Raw genomic sequence first — 22,034 nt, forward strand, 5'->3', positions numbered from 1 at the left:
TGTCAGTCAGTCATTGACAGTGTCAGCCAGGCAGCGATGGTGTCCCGGCGGAGCGGAGCGTCTGTGTGCTGTGCGGTGTCTGCCGCTCTCCTGGTCCTGCTGCTGCAGCCGCTCCCTGGAGCACCGTCCCTGCACATCCCCCCGCATAATGAGACGGCGCGGGTGGCCCGATATGTGGCCCACCACTGCGACTGGGGCTCCCTGGCCACCATCTCCACCCACGACCCGGTCCGAGGCCAGCCGTTCGCCAACGTATTCTCTATCAGTGACGGGCCGCGGAGCCACAGCAGTGGCGTCATTTACTTCTACCTGACCACCATGGAGATCTCCGTGCAGGACCTGCAGGTGAGAGGTGGGGGGAAGCTGACTGGGGTTACCATGGAGACCATGGGCGGAAGCATTTGTCAGGTGACACAGAGGCCTGATTCAGGGGTGCACGCAAGGCTACCATGGTTCCATATTCTGGTCTCCATCAGTCCCATTCCCCCTTCATCCCTCAGCGCAGCCACCATCAATAGTCTAATGTGATTATCCATCCGCCTGCAACTGCCCCCCCCCCATACCCCTTCTGCCCACCAGTGCAGCTGCCATCAGTAGTTGAATGCAATTATCCATCTGCAACCGCCCCCCATACTCTTTCTGCCCACCAGCTCACCCGCCATCAGTAGTCTGTGATTATCTATTCGCCTGTGACTGCACCACCCCGTCCCCTATCCCTTCCTTCATACAACAGCATAGCCACCATCGGTAGTCGAATGCGATTATCCATCTGCAACTGCATCACTCAGAGTTACGCAAAGATACAGTATCTGTGTCTGCTATGACCAAGGGTGTAACTACCATAGGCGCAAAGATTGGGTGGTACATGGGGCCCTTCCTTAGGTCCCTACAGTATGTGGCCCACAAAGACCAGTTACACCCCAGGCTACGACACATGTGCAGTTTGCTTCTAACTTGAATGCAGCTCACCCAGGTCCTAGGCGACCACCTCCCTTTGTAGTCATGGTCATTAGAGGACAGGGGCCTCCTCCCTTCAATGACCACCCCCGATCAATGACAGTTAGCTGGATGTCAGATAGCCCGCCACCCCCACACTCTGACAGTCAGGTCAGATGCACACCCCCCCCCCCCCCCCCAATGACTGTTAACAAGAGGTCCGTTGGCTCAGAAGTGACAAGCTATTGGTCTGATGACCACCTTTTCCTGCTCACAGGTGCTGAGGGTAAGCTACAGAAGTACAGTATCTGTCTTCGGAGACAATTGTACACTTTACAAAACAGAAAAATGGGGCCTAAGGGACATCAGGCGCTGGGCTTCAGTCATATTGCACATACTGGGTGTCTTTAATGTGGACAGGAAATCAATCAAATGCTAGATACACCAAATTAGAGGGTGTCCAACAATCTGTATATATGACGGACTTCTAACTTAAGTAAAGTAGCTGCTTCCAGAGGAACTGCCTGATCCCTATGTTATCACACAGAGCCAGCTGCTTATCTCACGCCCTGCATTGGGTGTTTGGGGTCACGCGATCCCTAGCTGATTCCTCCTAATGCCCTCTGTGTACTGATATGGCTGCCGATAGCCAGCCACCAGCCCAATATCCATATAGTCATAGTCCCTTTTCATCGTTTTATATAAGCCAAAGTATTATTGATATAGTAAATATGGGTGTGGTTTAATAGGTTGACAGTGTCTTTGTCGACATGGGAAATAGTCAATACTTGAATAAGCTTTTTGGTGTCAGTTCTAGGTTTTAGCAGATGAAACCCCAATTAGTGTAACGTACCCTCACACGCTCGCTTCACTCCCATACTTCGGGCCAGCTGTCAGTCCCAATCGTAGCCCATCAAATTCTTTCTCCAGCAGTGGGACATGCAAGGGGATGTGTCTTCCTGACCCATACCATTGCCGGGGTGGGGTGTACCCTCTGGGACTCACGTACACTCACACCTGGAGCTGGCGGAGATTGACAGCTCAGCTGGGCATGCCCCTGCCAGGTGTGATGTCCGTCCCATCTGATCGAGCAGCGTGTATGTGACCATGCTGCTCCATCTGTCTGTAGATATATCAGTGTTTTGCTTAGAAGAATAGGCAGAACACTGCTCAGCACAGAACGCTCAGCGCACATTACAGGTGCATCACGTGTGCTGAGCGATCTGTGCTTAGCCAGCTCGCTCAGCATGGGGAACCCATCACCCCATCTGTATGGGGCTTAAGTTACCTTATTTTCATTAACGTCTGTCACTCAAGTCCAATAATCGGAGTGAATTTACTACAGGGGTTTCAAATAATAAATCAAATAGTTTGACATCCAAACTGTCAGAAATGTCAGTTCATAAATGTCTCTCTGGTTTTATGGTGTAAACGACCCCAGTTAGCAGCTGTATTACTGCACCTGACATCTGTGCCAGCCTGCTTACTACCTATTGGTAATGTCCTCCCGTCTGTGGCTTGTGTCTTCACGTGGTAGGTCACACCACCCACTTCTCCGTTCGCAGTCATCATTATTCATTTTGGGACTTCACCCTCCCCATACAGGGTGCCAAAGAGCCATCTGATGTGGGTGACCCAGCTCCACCTGCATGCCCAATACGCTCATGGGCATTACACAAGGGGGCAGCAGTATACACTGCTGGAAATTTGGTAAACTCTGATCAGAGATCTGTGAGCAGGGGAGGCAGAGCCTCACCTGTCATACTCCAGTATACTCCAGAGTTTTCGCCATTAACTGTTCAGTATAATACTAAGAAAATCTTTATAAAATACAGTGTTCTTATGATATTACAGCCAATAAGCTTTAAGCAGCATTCTGCAGAAAATCACTGGATTCAGTCACAAGAGCTTACAATCCGTGTATTAGGGCATACAGTACAATGATGTTTCTATAGAACATAACAGGATTGGAGACGTTTCACTGATCCCATCTGAGAGGAGGAATCTGGTTGCTAGTATCACAACACTGTATTATTATTATTTTCTTCCTCTATTTTCCAGTGACTCAGCAAATCCCGCAGCAGAACGCGGAGTGTTGTGTAACAGTGTTGCACAACATTCGTGACATGTGTCTCCGATAACGCAGCCACTTCTCTTTGTATACTGTGAGAATGAGGGCAGAGTTCTGTCATAAAGTGTACATAGCAGGGGCGTAATCAGCCATATGCATAGATCAGTTATTTTATGGGTGTATCGAATGAAAATAGACAATTTATGTCCCAAATCAAATGGTTTACAAATGCTGCCCTACATTCGGTTACTAAAGTGCATTAAAATGTGTCAATGCTGGTGTAATTCTGGCAAAATGCAGCTTTCTATACCTGTGCAGTTACTCTTTCCTCCTGGTGTGTCTCTGTATGGTTTGGAGCTTCTTGCACACTCTGGCCTGTATCTCAGCACTAAGCTACAGACCAGCATGTGCTAGAAGTAGAGCAGAATGCGACATCCCAGGTTGAAAAAAACTGATCAGGTTTTGAAAGGTAACACAAAATGAAATATATATATATATATATATATATATATATATATATATATATATATACAGTCACGGTTAGGGTGAGCACGCCTCAGTATAAACTCACATGGGGTGCCATCACCTGGATTCTCCCAGCAGAGGGGTCCAAAATAGTACAACGGGTAGGGCGGCACTCACGACCAAAGAAGATTCTCAAAGCGGAGATATAATCATCAACGTTTCGAAGTTTATTGTAACAACCTCGTCATCAGGATACAAAATAATGAATAATAACAGTTTAAATACATACCACAGACCAGTGAAAAAAGACGCTGTTACCACGAGATCCGGGGTAGCGTGACGTCATGACGTCATCATCCGGCTGCCGTTGTCATGGTAAACCCACGCCAATGACGCACAGACGATGCGTCTCCCGCCCCACACCCGGACAGTGGTTCCACGTGACCAAGACGTCATCGTCGGAGCCCGGTTGCCATGATTACATGTCAACAACAACGCCGCGACGATACGTCTAGGCAGTGTCCCACTGACAGCGCATGGAATATATACAATAAAAACAAACACCGTGCAAAAATACATAAGAGATGAAAGAGCGGCATTATAGGGCACAGTATATCATGAATGAATAGAGCTTAAGCAAAAAGATAAAAGAGAAGCAATTGGAGGCATATCACTGGTAACACTCAAAAACCTAATAGGGATTACATACAAGGTAGGAGAATCCTAATGGTGCATATGCATATAAGCTCATATAAGTAAATACTGTAGTTAATATGGCACTATATCAGGGGGAAAAGAGCACATAGTAAACGATGCAGGATTGTACATGAAAAATAATACATGACTGTTTTTCACAAGAAACAGTGTAGACCATGAGATTCATTCAGTCCACCGGGTGATAGAGTTCCTAATCTCTGGATCCAACCAGCCTCACATCGAAGTAGTTTCAGTGATCGATCACCCCTCCTCAATGAGGCAGGGATATGATCGATAATGACACTTTTGAGTGAGGCAACACTATGTTTTGCCTCAAAAAAATGTCGTGCTAAGGGCTGGTCGCTGCCACCTTTCTCGAAGGCAGCTTTTATCGAGGATCTATGACCCGCCAGTCTCTCCCTCAGAGTTCTCTCAGTTTTGCCCACATAATTTTTTGAACAGGGACAAGTTAACATATAGACGATAAAATTGGTGGTACATGTAACTCTATGATTAATAAAGATTTTTTTACCAGAATGGGGATGGAAGAAGAAGGGACCAGTGGACATGGAACGACAGACCGTACAATTTAAACATCTATAGCAACCGTTGCGGGGTCTCAGTTGGTTCATTATAGGCTTGCTGTGTCCCTTGTTCAGAGGAGTCCTCATACTTCACCTTCTAGGACCCTCAAATGTTGTCAGACTGAATTTTGATGCAGTGGTGCTCTAAATCTTAAATATTAAGATCCTCTGCAGGATTTGACCCTCTAGAAGGTTCTCTACATTTTTGATCCATATTCAAAAGACAGTTGGAACTTGATGCAGCTGTGCACTATATATTAATTATCCGCATAGGATCCGTTTTTTAGAAGGTTTACATACCGGGAGTGATTATTCTCACTACCCACCAACATACGGAAATTGTACCCCTGAGGAAGTCGTATCGACGAAACGCGTTGGGTGTATTTCCATGTTTCTGTATGAATTATACTGCACAGATGAAAACTACATGTTTTTAATAAATGTTGTATTAAATCAATAACTGTGAATTTTGTGCTGGAATTACTATTGTTTCTCTGGTTATTGGTTATATTCTGGTGGTGGATTGTACATTAGGGGCGCACTCTGTTTTTTCTTTTTTCTCCATTTCTTCCACTTCCCCCACTAACAGGAGGGACTAATAGAGTTACTGCCCCGACAGATAACGTCTAGCGCATTGAAAGGGTATTTCTCTTGAGATATATATATATATATATTATATATAGACCAAAAAGACACACTCTCCAGACTGTTTGATGCAAAATAAAAAGCTGTGTATTTGTATTCACATAGACATCATAGTATAAAGAAGGGTACTCAACGTTAGCGTTTCAGTCCATATAGGACCTTCCTCAGGAGTTAGACAACAAGGGCATCCATTTGGGGTAAAGCACAGCGTGGACCACACAGCAGGTTCCTACAGCGAACCTGTGTGGTCCACGCTGTGCTTCACCCCAAATGGATGCCCTTGTTGTCTAACTCCTGAGGAAGGTCCTATATGGACTGAAACGCTAACGTTGAGTACCCTTCTTTATACTATGATGTCTATGTGAATACAAATACACAGCTTTTTATTTTGCATCAAACAGTCTGGAGAGTGTGTCTTTTTGGTCTATATATATATATATATATATTTTATTTTTTTGTGTCTCGTATAAATAATTTAATGTAACGTCACTTTCAGTAACTGGTCAACTATGTTTTTCTTGTTGTCCGCAGGTGAACCCACAAGCCTCTCTGACAATGTCCTTGGCGCAGACCCCGTACTGCAGAGAACATCAGTATGACCCAGAGAGCCCGCTCTGTGCTCACATTATAATGTCTGGGAGCGTCGTGAAGGTGAGGGAAGTCACTGTGCCTAATCCGTCAGCTTACATGTGGTATCACTTACCGCATGTACTCATTAATAGGAGTAATCATATCGCAAAATATTCAAAATATTCAGCCCTATCCTTTCACTTAGTTGCTGTGATGACATTAGGGGCATATGTGCTAAGCCTTGGAGAGTGATCAAGTGGAGAGAAAGTACCAGCCAATCGGTTCCTAACTCAAACACAGCCTGTAACACAGCATTTTTCAACCACTAGTGTGCCTTGAACTGTTCTCAAGTGTGCCACCTGAGCTAGAGATGCCCACAGCACTTTACAGCCACAACCACTTTAACAGTTATTCAGTGGTTTCTTGCTGCTCCTGTCTCTGGGCCTTATTTTGATTCACTCTTTCTGACAAAATCCTTCTTAGATGGACAAAACCATGTGCACTGCAGGGGGGCAGATGTAAAATGTGCAGAGAGAATTAGATTTGGGTGAGTTATTTTGTTTCCTTAGTGGGTAAATACTGGCTGTTTTATTTTTACACTGCAATATAGATCTCACTTTTCAGTAAAACCCCACCAAATCTAATTCTCTCTGCACAAGTAACATCTGCCCCACCTGCAGTGCACATGGTTTTGTCCATCTAAGAAGGATTTTGTCAGAAAGAGTGAACCAAAATAAGGCCCTCTATTTTCTGAGTGTTCATCCCGGTGCTTGGTTCAAGGGCTCATTGCGTAAGAAGCTGCTCGGAGACTGCATAGAACATGAATCGGAATGAAAGAAGACGAGGCAAAGGGAGGAGATGCTCATGTGTCCTGCTATTATACTGTGCCCACTAGCTCCCTAGGACAAACATAATGGCAGCTAGGCAGTGATTTGTATGGTGTTCACATAAGGGCATTTTTAACTCTAACCCAGGGCTGGGCAACACCGGCCCTCCAGATGTTAGTGAACTACACATCCCAGGATGCTTTGCATTAGTTTTGCTATGTGGCCATGCTGAAACTGATGCAAGGCATGCTGGGATGTGTAGTTTACTAACATCTGGAGGGCCGGTGTTGCCCAGCCCTGCTCTAACCCCTGGGGCATTACGCACTGAAAGTGGGCACCAATGTGATATTTTTTTACGTGAGGGCCAATGTATTTTATTAGAAACATAGAATTTGACGGCAGATAAGAACCACTTGGCCCATCTAGTCTGCCCCTTTTTTTAAACATGTTACCTCAAACCATATTTGATCCTTATTTTTTTGTAAGGATATCAATATGCTTATCCCAAGCATGTTTAAATTGTACTACTGTATTTGCATCTACCACCTCTGTTGGGAGGCTATTCCACTTATCTACTACTCTTTCTGTGAAAAAATTCTTCCTCACATTTCCCCTGAATCTTCCTCCCTCTAGTTTCAGTGCATGTCCTCGTGTTCTGTTGCTACTCTTCCTGTGAAGATCGTCTCCCACCTGTACCTTGTTAAAGCCCTTGATATATTTGAAAGTTTCTATCATGTCCCCCCTTTCCCTTCTCTGCTCTAAAGTATACATATTAAGATCTTTTAGTCTTTCCTGGTACGTTTTGTGATGTAGGCCATGCACCATTTTAGTTGCTCTTCTTTGTACAGTCTCTAATGTATTTATATCCTTCTGGAGATATGGCCTCCAGAACTGAACACAATACTCTAGGTGAGGTCGTACCAATGACCTATACAGTGGCATTATTACTTCTTTCTTTCTACTGCTGATACCTCTCCCTATGCAACCAAGCATCTGACTTACCTTCTTCATTGCTTTGTTACATTGCCTACCTGCTTTTAAGTCCCCTGAAATAGTGACACCTAGATCCCTCTCTTCCTCAGTAGTTTCCATTATAGTGCCATTTATACTATATTGAGTCTTTGGATTTCTGAGACCCAAGTGCATGATTTTGCATTTTTTGGCATTAAACTGTAGTTGCCATTCTCTTGACCATTTCTCTAATCTGCCTAGATCCTCAATCATTTGTTTTACCCCTCCTGGTGTGTCTACCCTGTTGCATACCTTTGTGTCATCTGCAAAAAGGCACATTTTACCCTCAATTCCATTTGCAATATCACCAATAAAGATATTAAAAAGCACTGGTCCGGGTGGCCACGGCGGCAATGGAGTAACACGCTAGACGCTGTGCTCCTCCAAAGAAATCCTGTACTTAACCCTCCTGCTCTCCCCCCGGGGGTTGGGACCTACCCCTGCTGCCTGGCGATCACCCGCTGGAGCTGCTGGGCTGTCTCCTCCGGTGCCGGCTGCCTTCATCCTCTCCGGGCGCCGCTATCCCCCACCGCGTGCTGTGACCCCGGGACCTCACAGCGCAACACGCTGTTCTGCCTGCCTGAGACGAAGGGAGACGGAGACGCTGCCGGCGCTTGCCTCTGCTCCCCGTGATAGTGCTGGACGGGCACGCTGAACTGCCGCACACACCAGGTACCCTGAGCTTGCTCTCTCCCCTCCTGTTGAGACCCTGGTACGCGGGACGGGGGACACCCCCCTCCTTCATTGCTCCTGAAGCCGCCATCTTCCCGCTCTGAGCTGCCAGCCTCCCACTGCACAGACCTCATAAGTGACACTCTCTCTCAGCCCACGATCGAAGTAAAAGGTGTGGGGTGGGCTTCACCTCCTCACCAGCAACATAGCAGGACTATTAAGGCATATACCCCATCATACAGGGCTGTGTCCATTCTGCCCTGAGCTGCATATCCAGGTCTGCTGGCTTATCTCCTTGCTATCACTCCATCCTGCGGCGGAGAGGACCTTCTATAACCTTATAAAACAGACATAGCTGATTACTGGGGCTACAGCTTACACCCTACGTTCACCTGCACCAGGCTGAGCTACCTGTGCCCCCACTTACCTCACGCTCCTTTTTACTAATCGAATGAACATGGGGAAATCCAATGCCGCTGCCAAACTGGAGAAATATACCAGGAACCCTCCTACCCCTCGCTCGGCCGAGTCGGCCGCACCGGTCCCTGACCCCTCTCTCCCGCCCCCCACGACTTTTGATACAGCTGACCCGCCATTGGACCCTATGCAAAAGGTGCTAGATGCTCTATTAGCCAGTGAAACCAGACTCACTGACAAGATTGCTCAAGTTCAATTTGACCTTTCCACATTCCGTCAAGACCTACAGCGGGTGCGCGAGAGGGTTGGAGAGGTTGAGACCCGCGTCTCCACAATTGAGGACAATCTTACTCCTATTGAACGCCGCACGACCACTCTGGAATCGCAGATGGATGAGGTCCAAAAGAAACTCACCGACATGGAGGGACGTCTGCGACGCAATAACGTCCGCCTTGTTGGCCTCCCCGAGAGGGAGGAGGGCTCCTCCCCTGAAAGGTTTCTCGAAAAATGGCTTGTGGAGTCATTTGGCCTAGAGGAGTTCTCCTCTCACTTTGCTGTGGAGCGTGCTCACCGGGTCCCCATGCGCCCACTACCTCCTGGTGCCCCACCTCGCACCCTCATAGCACGGTTTCTCCACTACCAAGATAGAGATGCAGTTCTACGCCTGGCACGCACAAAGGGGCCACTTACATGGAAAGGCTCCAACATCTCTGTATTTCCCGATTTCGCAATGGGAGTCCAGAAAGACAGGGCCCAGTTTCTCCCAATCAAACGGCGCCTGCGGGAGCTACAAATCCCATATGCTATGTTATTCCCTTCAAAACTGAGAGTTGTGGCGGATGGTGTGACAAAGTTTTTTCAGACCCCCAAGGAGGCGGCTGTCTGGCTGGACCGCCAGAGACCTGCTAGGCATGCTTTGGACAATGACTGATCCCCATCGGCCCTCTGAGGTTGAGTATACCTCTATCCTCCTCGCCATGTTTCTTTTACTCTTACTAATCACCAAATGTTATGCTGTTTCTAGCTAATGCGGATTATGCTTACTGTATGTCATCCAGCATGTGATTTGTGGGATAGATGTTATTGATCCTTACGATCATTTGTCGGGCTTCAGGCAACACCTCCGCGTTGCCCCTAAATACATATATCTGTTATTTGCTGATTATATATACTAATATGCAGGGGCTCTACACTGGGCTGGTTCCCTCCCCCCGGGTGGAGATCGATATAATTTAAACCACCTTGGAGGGGCTCCAATTGCTGAGTTGTCATTACATTTCTGGCCCCCATATGGGTTTTTTGTGATGTTTTCCTTTTTTTTTTCTTTTTCTTTTTTTTTTTTTTTTCTTCTCTTTTTCTATGGATAGTAACTAGCAGCTAGTCCTATACTGGCTGATCTTGTTCCCAATTCTGGGATGTTTAGCTTTCGTTCGGGAATTAGGCATATCTCGGGTTGGGTGGGGTATGCGGGGTGGGTTTGGGTGGTTACGGGTTTTGATGTTTTTTTGTTTTCTTTAATGATATATGATGCTCTTGATGTATTTGTTTCATCGCTAATCCCTCCCTGGTATTGTGTTTGGGTGAGATGGTCGGTGATGGGCCTTGTGTTCACAAATTCCCTACTCCCCACGGATTATGGCTAGACTTAGTTTTCTCAGTTGGAACGTTCGTGGACTGAATGACAAGCTTAAGCGCTCCCTAGTGCTTGGCCAAATTAAGAAATATTCTCCTGACATAGTCTGTCTGAGTGAAACACACTTAACGGGTACAAAAGTCCTAGCACTCAAAAAAACTTGGGTGGGATGGGCTTACCACTCCACGTATACCTCCGCCTCCAGAGGGGTGTCCATTGTGATTCGTCGGACTGTGCCATTTTCCATGGAAAAGGTGCAAACAGATCCAAATGGGCGCTATGTGTTCCTAAAATGTACACTCAACTCCGTTTCAGTTATTCTAGCAGCAATGTATATTCCCCCGCCCTACTCCCATGACCTTCTCAAAAAATTAGCTAGTTTTATGGCTCTATACCCCTCCACCCCAATAATATGTCTCGGTGACTTTAATAATGTCCTTAATCCACAACTTGATAGGCTAACCTCCTCTGTCCCCTCATCTCACATACACTCCACAACGTTCGCAAAGTTACTCCTTGAGATGGGTTTGGTTGATGCCTGGCGTGAAAAGCACCCAAATTTGAAGCAATACTCCTGCTTCTCCCTCTCCCATTCCTCCTTTTCGAGGATCGACCTTGCCCTTCTCACAAGAGATCTCTTGCCACGCACTAGTCATGTTAAATACGAAAGTAGAGGTGTATCTGACCACTCCCCCATTACTTTATCCCTTGATTTCAGCTGCCAGGCTGGACAGAGGATCTGGAAGCTTAATCCCTTCTGGCTTGAACGCATGGGTCCTGTGACGGAGCTTGAGGCTGCATGGGAAGAGTTCTTTCTGTACAATTCTTCCGATGTCTCCCCTATGACTCTGTGGGATACTTTCAAGGCATTTGCTAGGGGCACCCTCATTCGTACTATTTCTAATTTAAAGGCCTCATATAGACAACAGGAGGGGGACTTAGAATTAGCTTGCACTACTGCGGAACTCGCATATCTAGCAGACCGCTCAGATGCCTTAAAATTAGTGTGGCTACAGAACCAAAGGGAATGGATATCATATCTGGAGGATAAGGCCAAATATAAACTTCTATTCTCGTCCCACTCGGCCTACGCTACTGCGGACAGGCCAGGTAGCTTCTTGGCCCACTTAGCTAAAGGGGATCGTGCGAATAGCACCGTGGTGGAAATACGTCACCCTGACGGATCCAGAGCTATACATACTCCTGACATAGCAGATGCCTTTGTCGCCTTCTACAGTAGGCTATATGAGACCAGGCTGGTTTGTGGTTCTGATGAACTAAAATCTTATGTGGGTAGTATCCCTCTCCCTTCTCTTACTGTTGAGGCCTCTAGACTATTAGACTCCCCTCTTACCCTTGAAGAGGTAGTAACTGCTGTAAAATCCTTCCCTTCTAAAAAAGCTCCGGGTACCGATGGAATCCCAGTGGATTTCTATAAAAAACACTTAGATTTCTTTGCTCCACGACTACTTACCCTTTTCCGCCAGCTGTTAGAGGAGGATGCTCTTCCACCCTCTATGTCGGAGGCCCTGATTGTTCTTATACCTAAACCGGGTAAAGATCCCACTCTACCTGAATCATACCGCCCTATCTCCCTCCTCCCCACGGATATTAAGATCCTTGCTAAGATCCTTGCCATAAGACTGAACCGGGTCATTGAACATATTATACACCCGGACCAGACTGGGTTCATGCCTCATAAATCCACTTCTATCAACTTACGACGGCTCTACACCCACCTTCAGTCTCCTCGGGGGGATTCCCACTCCTCGGTCATAGTCTCTCTTGATGCTGCCAAGGCATTTGACTCCGTGGAGTGGGATCTCCTCTGGGAGGTGATGAGATCCATGGGTATTGGTCCAATCTTTATAAGATATGTTAAACTTATGTACTTGGGGCCTGTGGCACGGATCTCTGTCAATGGTTTTGTTTCCTCCTCTTTTCCCTTGTCTCGAGGTACTAGACAGGGATGTCCCCTCTCCCCTACACTATTCGCGATTGCAATAGAGCCCCTAGCTTGTCTAATCAGACAATCCCCTGTTATACGTGGCTTGTCTGTAGGAAATAGAGAGGATAAAATTGCTTTGTATGCAGATGACGTCCTGCTGTTCCTACAGAATTATGCAGAATCTATGCCTACGCTCCTCGAACTTATTAACCAGTTTGGGAAATATTCTGGACTGTTGATCAACTGGGATAAATCCTGCATAATGCCACTGACTGGGAAGTGTCCGTCCGCCCCGGAGGTTTCATTACCCTTGCGGTGGTCTGACTCCTTCAAATACCTAGGTATCTTCATCTCTAACGATCACCGTTTATTTATACCATTGAACCTAGACCCACTGATTACGCTACTCCGCTCTAAGGTTAGCTCATGGACTAAATTACCTCTTACCCTGACAGGCAGGGTAAATTTAATTAAAATGGTTTACCAGCCAAAACTACTATATGTACTCCAACAATCCCCTGTATATATTCCTCAGAAATTCTTCCATGCAATTAACGGCCTACTGTCCTCGCTAGTCTGGGCTCATAAACGTCCGCGTATAAAACTTACTGTCCTGACGCGTTCTAGGGAACGGGGTGGCTTGGGACTCCCAGCATTTAGGATGTATTACTTTGCTTCCCAACTGTTGTTTATTTGGCAGTGGCTGAATGACTGTGATCCCTCTGCCCTCCACTCCCAACTTCTCTCGCAGATTCACCCCCCTCTCTCCCCTCTACAGCTTCTACTTAGCAGCAACACCAACTTCACTACGGTCCCCTTAATTAGACAGGCAATCTTAATCTGGAAGCAAGTCCATCTCCTCCTGGGTGGGCAGGGATGGGACCCCCAAACTTCATTACACAATCCCCTACGTCTCCGCGAAATAGCACATCTACAAGTCCACACCGTCTGGGCCAAATGGGGTATCTCTACATTAGGTGATCTATACGTGGACAATGTACTTAAGACCTTCCAAACCCTTCACTCTGAATTCTCTGTACCAAATTCTTACTTTTTTAGGTATCTTCAACTACGTCATGCCCTCTCTGCTCAATTTCAGAGCTCCCCCCTGACCCTATTAGATTCCCCTGTAAAGGCCATGGTTATGAACACCACCAATGCTCACTTAGTTTCTCACTTTTATGCAGGACTTCAGCTGCATATACACTCAGACACCATACCACGGCTCCGAGCTACCTGGGAAACTGATTTGGGTCCCTTAGACGATGAGACCTGGGAATTGGCACTCTCTAGTCCTCGTATCTCAACTTTAACGGTTAGGTTCCAACAGATCCAGTTTTTTATCTTGCACAGGATATACTATACCCCGGACAGACTGTGCCATCTTGGTAGCATCCCGGCTCCGGTGTGCCCTAAGTGTGGTGCACTGGATGGCTCCTTTTGGCATCTGATCTGGTCATGTCCCCATGTAGCGGCCTTCTGGTCGGGAGTCATCGAGGCTATCCGCATCACAGGCATCCCGAGAGATGTCCTCACACCAGCAGTATGTATACTGGGCACTCTGGAAGAGGAGTCCTTGGACTACCCGACCAGGCGATACGTGATAAATCTATGTACCCTGGCCAAGGTGTGCATTGCCAGAACCTGGCTCGCTAAGAATTTCCCTACTACACAAACTTGGCTTAAGCTAGTTAATGAAACCATTTCCCACGAGAAATTTACATATCTAGCCAGGAAAGCCGGACATACAGTAAGTTTCAAACTGTTTGGTCTAGGTGGCTGGACTCACAATACGCCATCCGTGAGGTCTAAGCCTTCGTTGCCCGGTCACCCCCTGAGGCTCATCGCCGACCACTACTAGCAATGCCCTATTCTCTTACGCACTCTTGTAACTAATAATTATGCGATCTACCACTCTTTTTGCTACACCCTTTCTATACCCTTATTCAGCAATCTGAATATATACATGTTAATAGTCATCATCCACTATTGATTGTGATGTTATTCCAAGATTGATATGATCTGTAATTGAATGCATCTGAGCATCTGTTTGCTTTTTTATTTTACTTTATTGTTATGTTTGTTTTTTTGTTGTCTTTATCTCAACTCACAAAATCGACAATAAAAATTATTGCATTTAAAAAAAAAAAGCACTGGTCCAAGTACAGATCCCTGGGGTACTCCACTTGTAACCTTTCCCTCCTTTGACTGTACTCCGTTTACTACAACTCTCTGTTTTCTGTCCTGCAACCACGCTCTTATCCATTCAACTATCTTAGAATCCAATCCCAAGCTTTCAAGTTTATTTAACAGTCTGCGATGTGGCACCATTACCGTATCTCTCGCCAAGGCTTAGTACATATGCTACATAGAAACATTGTGATTTTATTTATATGGGGCCAGTTACTAGTGAATTGATCGGCTACAAGGTTATGGAGCCTCGGCAGAGAATAGGTGACTTCAGCTGAACGTGGACACTTAGGGGGTTATTCAGACTTGTTCGCACGGCTACGAATTCACAGGCCGGATGATAAACAATAGACTTTGTATGCATAAGGTGCATGATTAAAATCCTACTAATTTTTTGAAGGGGTGTCGGTTCTCGAGTTGATTGATAGAAAGCTGGCATTTGGAAGCGGTAAGTGCCCATTTTGTGGGAGTGTCAGGGAAAACGCAGGCGTGCCCAGGTGTTTTGAGGGAAATTGTGACGACCGCTTCGGCCCCGATCGGCCTGATTCTATCGCATCCACACTGGGAAATCATTATATGGTGTGCGGCGTGACCAGGTGTGTGAGGGGAAGTCATGCGACGTCAGCCTAGTTCTATCACAGCCGCTGACTAAGTCCTGGGCTACGAACAGGACACTAAAATCATTAGATGGTAAGCAGCTTGCGTATTGATATACAGGCGGCGATTACCTGATAACAGGGCTCTGCAAATTAGCAGCACAGCGATCAGGTCTGAATAACCCCCTTATTTAGTAGCATAGACCTGCAGTTACCCATACCAACCAATACAACACTTGCTAAAAATAATATATCGCAGAGACTGATCTAGTTAGATGTGATGTGTGTTCGTTGCTGCTTGTCTGGAGCACTTTCCTAAAGTGTTGTTATTAGATGCCTTTGTGATATCTCTACAATTAATTCCTACGCAGGTGGAGGACAAGGAGACAGATGCAGCCAAGTTGGCTCTGTTCACCCGTCACCCTGAGATGAGCACCTGGCCCAAAGACCATGACTGGTTCTTTGCCAAACTCAACATCACCAACATCTGGGTGCTGGACTACTTCGGTGGGATCAAGACTGTGGCACCGGATGACTATTACAAAGCCAAACCTTAGTAAGTGCCAAGCCTGGAATCTACCTGTATACTTCCATTCTGGAGTTTGTTTTGTGAATGGGCACATACCTATAGACACCATTAAGTGGCCTCCTTATATTATCTCCTCCGTTCTTCTAACTTCACTGATCATATCTGAGATATATTGGGGCTTCTGGCTCTTACCATCCCATGAGGATATACTGTGCTGTATGTCACGTATGTGTCTAATGTCTTCATTCTTACATGGGCAGAGAGGATGATGGGAGTGCGGACCCTCTGACACCACAGCCAGCATGTATACAATAAAGTAATGCAACTAGTTTCCACTAGGAAGACAACACACAGGATCATTTTATTGCTACTTTTGTTTCCTAACAAACAAACCTATGACACTATGAGACTTGCCGAGATCACCAGAGGGTGATAGTTTTCTGAGGTACAGACCAGAGTGTGCTAGAAGCACCAGAGCAATGCGACCCACCCCAGGCAGGATAAATAAACACTGGCTGTGACACCTGCAGGGTGGAAGAAATAACTCTCCAATATGGGGCTTAGGGGCAGATGTATGAAGCAGTGATAAGGGAGGAGAAGTGATAAAGTGCCTGATACTTTATCACCGGCCAATCAGCACCTCACTGTTAAGTTACAGGCTGGGTTTAAAAGGGGACAGTTACGAGGTGATTGGCCGGTGATAAAGTACCAGGTGCTTTATCACTTCTCCTCCCTTATCACTGCTTCATACATCTAGCCCTGGGGTAGCCAACCCTAGTCCTCGAGAGCTACCAACAGTGCATGTTCTGCAGGTCTCCTCACAGAATCACAAGCGAGCTAATTTGCTCCATCTGTGTATCTTTTAAAATGTGTCAGTGATTAATGAGTGCAGCTGTGCAGCAGCTAGGTTGTCTGGAAAATGTGAACTGTTGGTAGCTCTCGAGGGCTAGGGTTGGCTACCACTGATCTAGCCCTTGGTTTTTGATCTGTCATGGAATACAGAATACTGGGATTTAGTAAAAACCAGAACTGGACTGAACCCAGGAAGGGATGTGGTCATTTGGTCTACAGCACATGTCTTCAACCTGTGGCCCTTCAGATGTTGTAGAACTACATGTCCCAGCATGCCCTGACAGTTTTGGCATGCTCTCATAGGAAAAAATGGGGCAATGCATGCTGGGACATGTAGTTTGACAACATCTGGAGGGCCACAGGTTGAAGACCCATGGCAGCATGGTGGTCGACAGTCATTAGGTCGACCTAGACATTGTCGAACTAATGATCTGTCGAAATAATGACCTTTCGGCCTAGAACCATGTCGACCTTTTCCCATGTCAACCTAATGACTGTCTACCATAATGCTGTAGACCAAATGGAAAACCCCAAGGAACGCCGGACCGAACAGGCTCCATTCATGAATCTGCCATTCCTGAGGTCCGGTTTGGGGAAGTACCTGTCTGGGACACCTGTCACCTGAGAGACGAGGAGGTAACGATTAAAGCCTCCCTGTATGTTCCAGGTTTTACTACACCCAGGACCATACAGGGAGACCTTAATCTCTCCGTCTTTATCTCCCAGGAGACAGCTGTTACAGGCACCCCCAGGAATGGACACTACAATCTCCGGAAAGGCAGTTTCAGGAATGGAGCCTGTGATCTGGCATTCCAGGGCCTGGTCCGGTTCTGTTTACCCACTACCCAGAATACTGTAGTCATATCATTATACTGGTGGTAAAGGAAATAGGTCGGCAGTATGTGGTGTGAACTTGCCTGTATTACAGTAGGGGATGATCACACAGAGGGCGGTGATTTACGGTTTGCACTGGAGAAGGTATTTGGGCAGTACAACCGCTACCACCAGCTCCTCCCTACTATAATAACGAGACCTCCTTTCCATGCATACATCTGGTGCTGTGAGTCCGGAACACCCACAGACCCATCTGTCCAGCAGCGAGTCACTGTTTCCTGTTACTGTACGGTGTGCGTTAGATCCGTAACTTCTTTGGGATAAATCCACCTTTACTTCCCTTCTGACTTGCAATCACATTTTATTTGATGATTTCAGACCTCGGTGTCTTTATCTGGGCTCAGTAGGCCGCTGTAATAATTGAGTGAGTATATTCAGGCATTGAATTGTGTATACTTACCTTATTATCTGCCAGTCTGCAGAGTGGTGTCTAGCTCTCTATCTGCGCCCTCTGTGCCATCTTCCTCTAAGCCACTCTCCCCCCTGACTCGCAGGTCTGGTATTGGCAGTGATCTCCCGCTGTGCCGGGAAGCCAGGATCTCCGATGGAGAGAACGCTGTGTTTGATGCCGTTATATGTGGTGAAATACTCTATCAGCTAGTAGGGACGTATTCATGCTGGTGATAGGTCACAGAGCGCTGCATTATTACATCATAGAGGATTAGTATGGAGAACACACTTTCCTCAGTGCCAGCTACAATAGTTATTCCCATCTTCTTACATTGGAAACTCATAGTCCATCTTTACCTTTGGTTTTATATATGTATATGTGTGTGTGTAAATGTACTAAGATTATAGTTCTATTTCACATTGGATGTTGCTATAGGCAACCAACCGACTCTACTGCTTATTTATTGTGCAGCTTCTTGAAGATAAGATCTAGTGAGGCTGAGTCCTGAATTGGCCCCGCCCCCGATGGTGGGTTCCGCGTTGTGTGTCATTCACTGGGGCGCTAGCTGCCTGATTGACAGGCAGGGTGAGTTCTGTGGTGGACACCCAGCGTTTTATGGGTGTGCCCCCCTGACAGCTCAGGGCAGGTGGATGATGCGCCCGCCCCCAGTAAGTCCTGGGCTACTTTTCAGCTGCGAACAGAGGAGAAATCATCAGATGTGAGCCACCATCGAATGAATTGTCCTCTGTGCGGGCGGATGTGTAAACGTACAGATCCGCTCACAGCGTAGCAAGGGGATTCGGGCAGCAGGAGGGTGTGTGAGTTAGATAGGAGGCGAATATATATATGCAGCCTAGCGAGCAGGTCTGAATTAGGCCCAGTATGTGATTGATTGCCCGTAGCAACATCCCATCTGGAATAGAACTCCCATCTTAGTAAATCCCCCCCATAATGTTTGCGCTGTGATACTCTCACTGTACAGTGCTGAGTAAGGGATACGAGGTACCATATACTGTATCCCCACAGTGGGAATTGCAGCGGTGAAATGACCGACCCCGTCATCTTTATATGGAGAATCCCAACAAGGAAGCTGACCCAAATCCTCCCTGCTAGTGCCTAAAGCTATCCCCTGTACCCCACAGCCTAACCCTAAGTCCTGGCACACGTACATTTGTGATGCTGTCTGTCGGTATTTCCGCCTCCTGACCTCCTGTGAAGTCCCGGCACTGGTGTTCTGTCGGCAGTTGGGATCCCTGAGTCGATACTGGACACCGGCATTCTGACCGCGTACCCTGCATAATATGTTGACACTTTCTAAAGAATAATAATATCCCGCTTTGTGACCATTTGCTTTTACATTGAATGTTTTCTCTCCCACAGGTTGGATAGATCATGAAGCCGGAGATGCCCCTCGTGCAGCTTCTGGAGCCAATAGCGTCTCATGCTGACATAATGCCGACATAATACCAACGTGCCTTTTTTTATTTTGTGTGATATCTTTTTTTTTTTTTTTTTCATATCCTAACATCTGCACGTAACCCTAGAACACATACAGGGGGTAATACAATACCCCAACGAAGCTTGAAAGTACTGCCTGCCAAAATTCTGTATGTGTTCTGGGGTATAATGTAATAGAACCTTTCTTTATACATATATATTCTATATATGTTCTTAATACGGGTTGTTAGACAATAATATGTCATCTGTTTGGGGCATTTATGTGTATGTACAGATATAATGGAGACATCTGTGTAGGTGGTGCGGTGAGAGGTATTGCAGGGAAACCCACACAGCAATAACTATAAACCACCTTTGGGATGTGCCCCTGTGCCCTGTTACATGCGGACAGAATGCCCAGGTGCCCCTGCAGTAATGCAGTGTGCCCCTGTGCCCTGTTACATGCGGACAGAATGCCCAGGTGCCCCTGCAGTAATGCAATGACGTAAAGGTACTACATGTTGAGGGTAAGTATATCTTCAGCATTTCCATTGATGCCCCAAACACACAGCACGAAGGTGTGCATTTTTGAACGTTTCTAAAACGTAACTGTGGTGTTGCCCTTAGCAACCAATCAGATTTAAGCATTTATTGCATTGTAGATGATTATAGCAAGCCTCTGATTGGTCGCTATTGGCCACACCCACACTTGTGTCTTTTAGAAGTTTTCGGGACTCTACCCAGTCACTTCTTAAATGCAGATGATGTATCCGATGTTCTGTTGCTGAGACTAACTCTATATATTCTGACATGATGAGGAAGTGAGGCTTGTGTGCTGGGAATATACTAACAATACTAATGTATAGTAATAGGGGGATATGTGAGGGGTGTTCTACACATGGGGGATTACAGGCCCTGGGGTACATTTTCCTGGTATTCCTATGGGATAGACCTGGATCCTGGGCTCCCATACAGTCAGACAGGATGAGATGTACTAAAGATAAAAAATCCCCTTTTCTGTGTTTTTACCGCATTTTCTAATGCACTGAAGCCCCCTCAGGCAGGTCTCGGTCACAGAGGGTAATGCCAGGTATAGCTGGCGTTACACCATAGAAGCTTATGGGTATCTCTGAGCAATGCTGTCCGAGGGATTCTACACGGATAATTCCCAGAATGCCCCACGGCCGATGGCCTCACTCTTCTCCTGGGTCACAGACCTGGAAGTCCACGGACTGGCAGCTATCGCAAAGGGCAGCTCTTATTGGCAGATCTGCTCATGTCGCTCATTACATATGCAATGAGCATCACCACGTTGGGCAATAGCCTTAACTCTAGTGGCTGCTGCATCCTGCATCCCGCCCATTGATAAACTGGATGTGGCTGGTGCTGGACGAGCACTCTGGCAGCTTTTCTGTAGTAAGAAGCAGAGTTTTGCTCTGTGCTTCTTCCATAATGTTCTTCTCCAACATAGAATGTGCACAGTATTCGTGTCCCTTCTACACACCAGTAATAGACAGATGCTGACATGTAATAACACAAACTGAGAAACCACAAACCCCTAATATAAGTAACGTGTGACTATTATGTCATATTAGTTATTAACACTTATTAACCCTTTGAGTGCCAACATCTCTGTGAGAGATGTGCAGAATATCCGCTAAATATGACAGCGTCGCTCAGATTTGTTATATACATTCAAATTAAAAAAAATGATATTTCCTATATAAGGAAACATTACAGGTCATTTTGATGAATACAAATGTTTCATTGGCAATTTTCAACACTATTTTGACAAATTCACTTGGCACTCAAAGGGTTAATGATACATTTTGGAAGAGTGGATATAAAGGGCCTGATTCACTACAGCTCGCTAAGCAGCGGTCGTTCACTGCTTAGCGACCAAACACCGATGATCACCAACCATCAAATTATTTTTTACCCCGGTTCGCAAATAAAAGGCAACTGACTATTATTTGGCTCGGAAACATCCGAGAACGGGGCGGGAACTGACATCATGTGACTTCAGACTTTGACCCGCCTGCGGTCCCAGCGGTTTTCTGGACGTACCCACCATTAATGTGAGCACTCCCAGCAACCACTGAGCATCGCTAGCCCCCTGTGCTAACGCATCGGCGACTGTGATAGTCGCCAAAGGGATTTTCACAGCGGCCCTGCACATGCGTATAATTGGCCATTCGCATGCGCAGAGCCGCACCATTGGTCCTCGGAGTGAATACGACGTGGACCAATCATGCTCAAAATCCACCCTCTTCGTATCCATCAAAGGGATTGACAAATTCAGCTGCTGCTTGTAGACCCGAGAAGTTTCTGACCAGCGTGCGCCCCAAGTCTGACCCATGGTGTAACCACATTTGTTCCTTATGGTCTAAGCTACAGCAAGCTGGAAGATTCTGCCTTAATGTGTACAATTGTATCAAACAAACCTGATATTGAATGTATTGCTGTGTACTGCAATAAATACACCTATATTTGTATAAATCCTGTGTGGGCCTGGTGCATCCAGGATCAGAGGGTCACAGTGGAACATTCATTAAAAGAAAATGGTGATGTTCCCCAAGCTATTATTATTATGGCGCCACGAGGGTTCCACAGAGCCTAATAAAGTACATACACAAGTGAACAAGACCAGAAACAATCACTTACAGTACA

At 46.4% G+C, this 22,034-nt stretch overlaps 1 protein-coding gene across 1 annotated transcript; it reads left to right on the plus strand.

Moving 5' to 3' along the window:
- Positions 1 to 21,863, plus strand: CREG1 (cellular repressor of E1A stimulated genes 1). The gene is made up of 4 exons (XM_083171584.1): positions 1 to 345; positions 5,929 to 6,048; positions 15,633 to 15,817; positions 19,308 to 21,863. Coding segments are annotated over exons 1-4 (615 nt in total). The 5' UTR covers positions 1 to 36; the 3' UTR covers positions 19,309 to 21,863.
- Positions 21,864 to 22,034: the final 171 nt, after the last annotated feature.

Source organism: Crinia signifera, chromosome 2 (genome assembly GCF_055691185.1).
Source record: "Crinia signifera chromosome 2, ASM5569118v1, whole genome shotgun sequence".
Taxonomy (NCBI): Eukaryota; Metazoa; Chordata; class Amphibia; order Anura; family Myobatrachidae; genus Crinia; species Crinia signifera.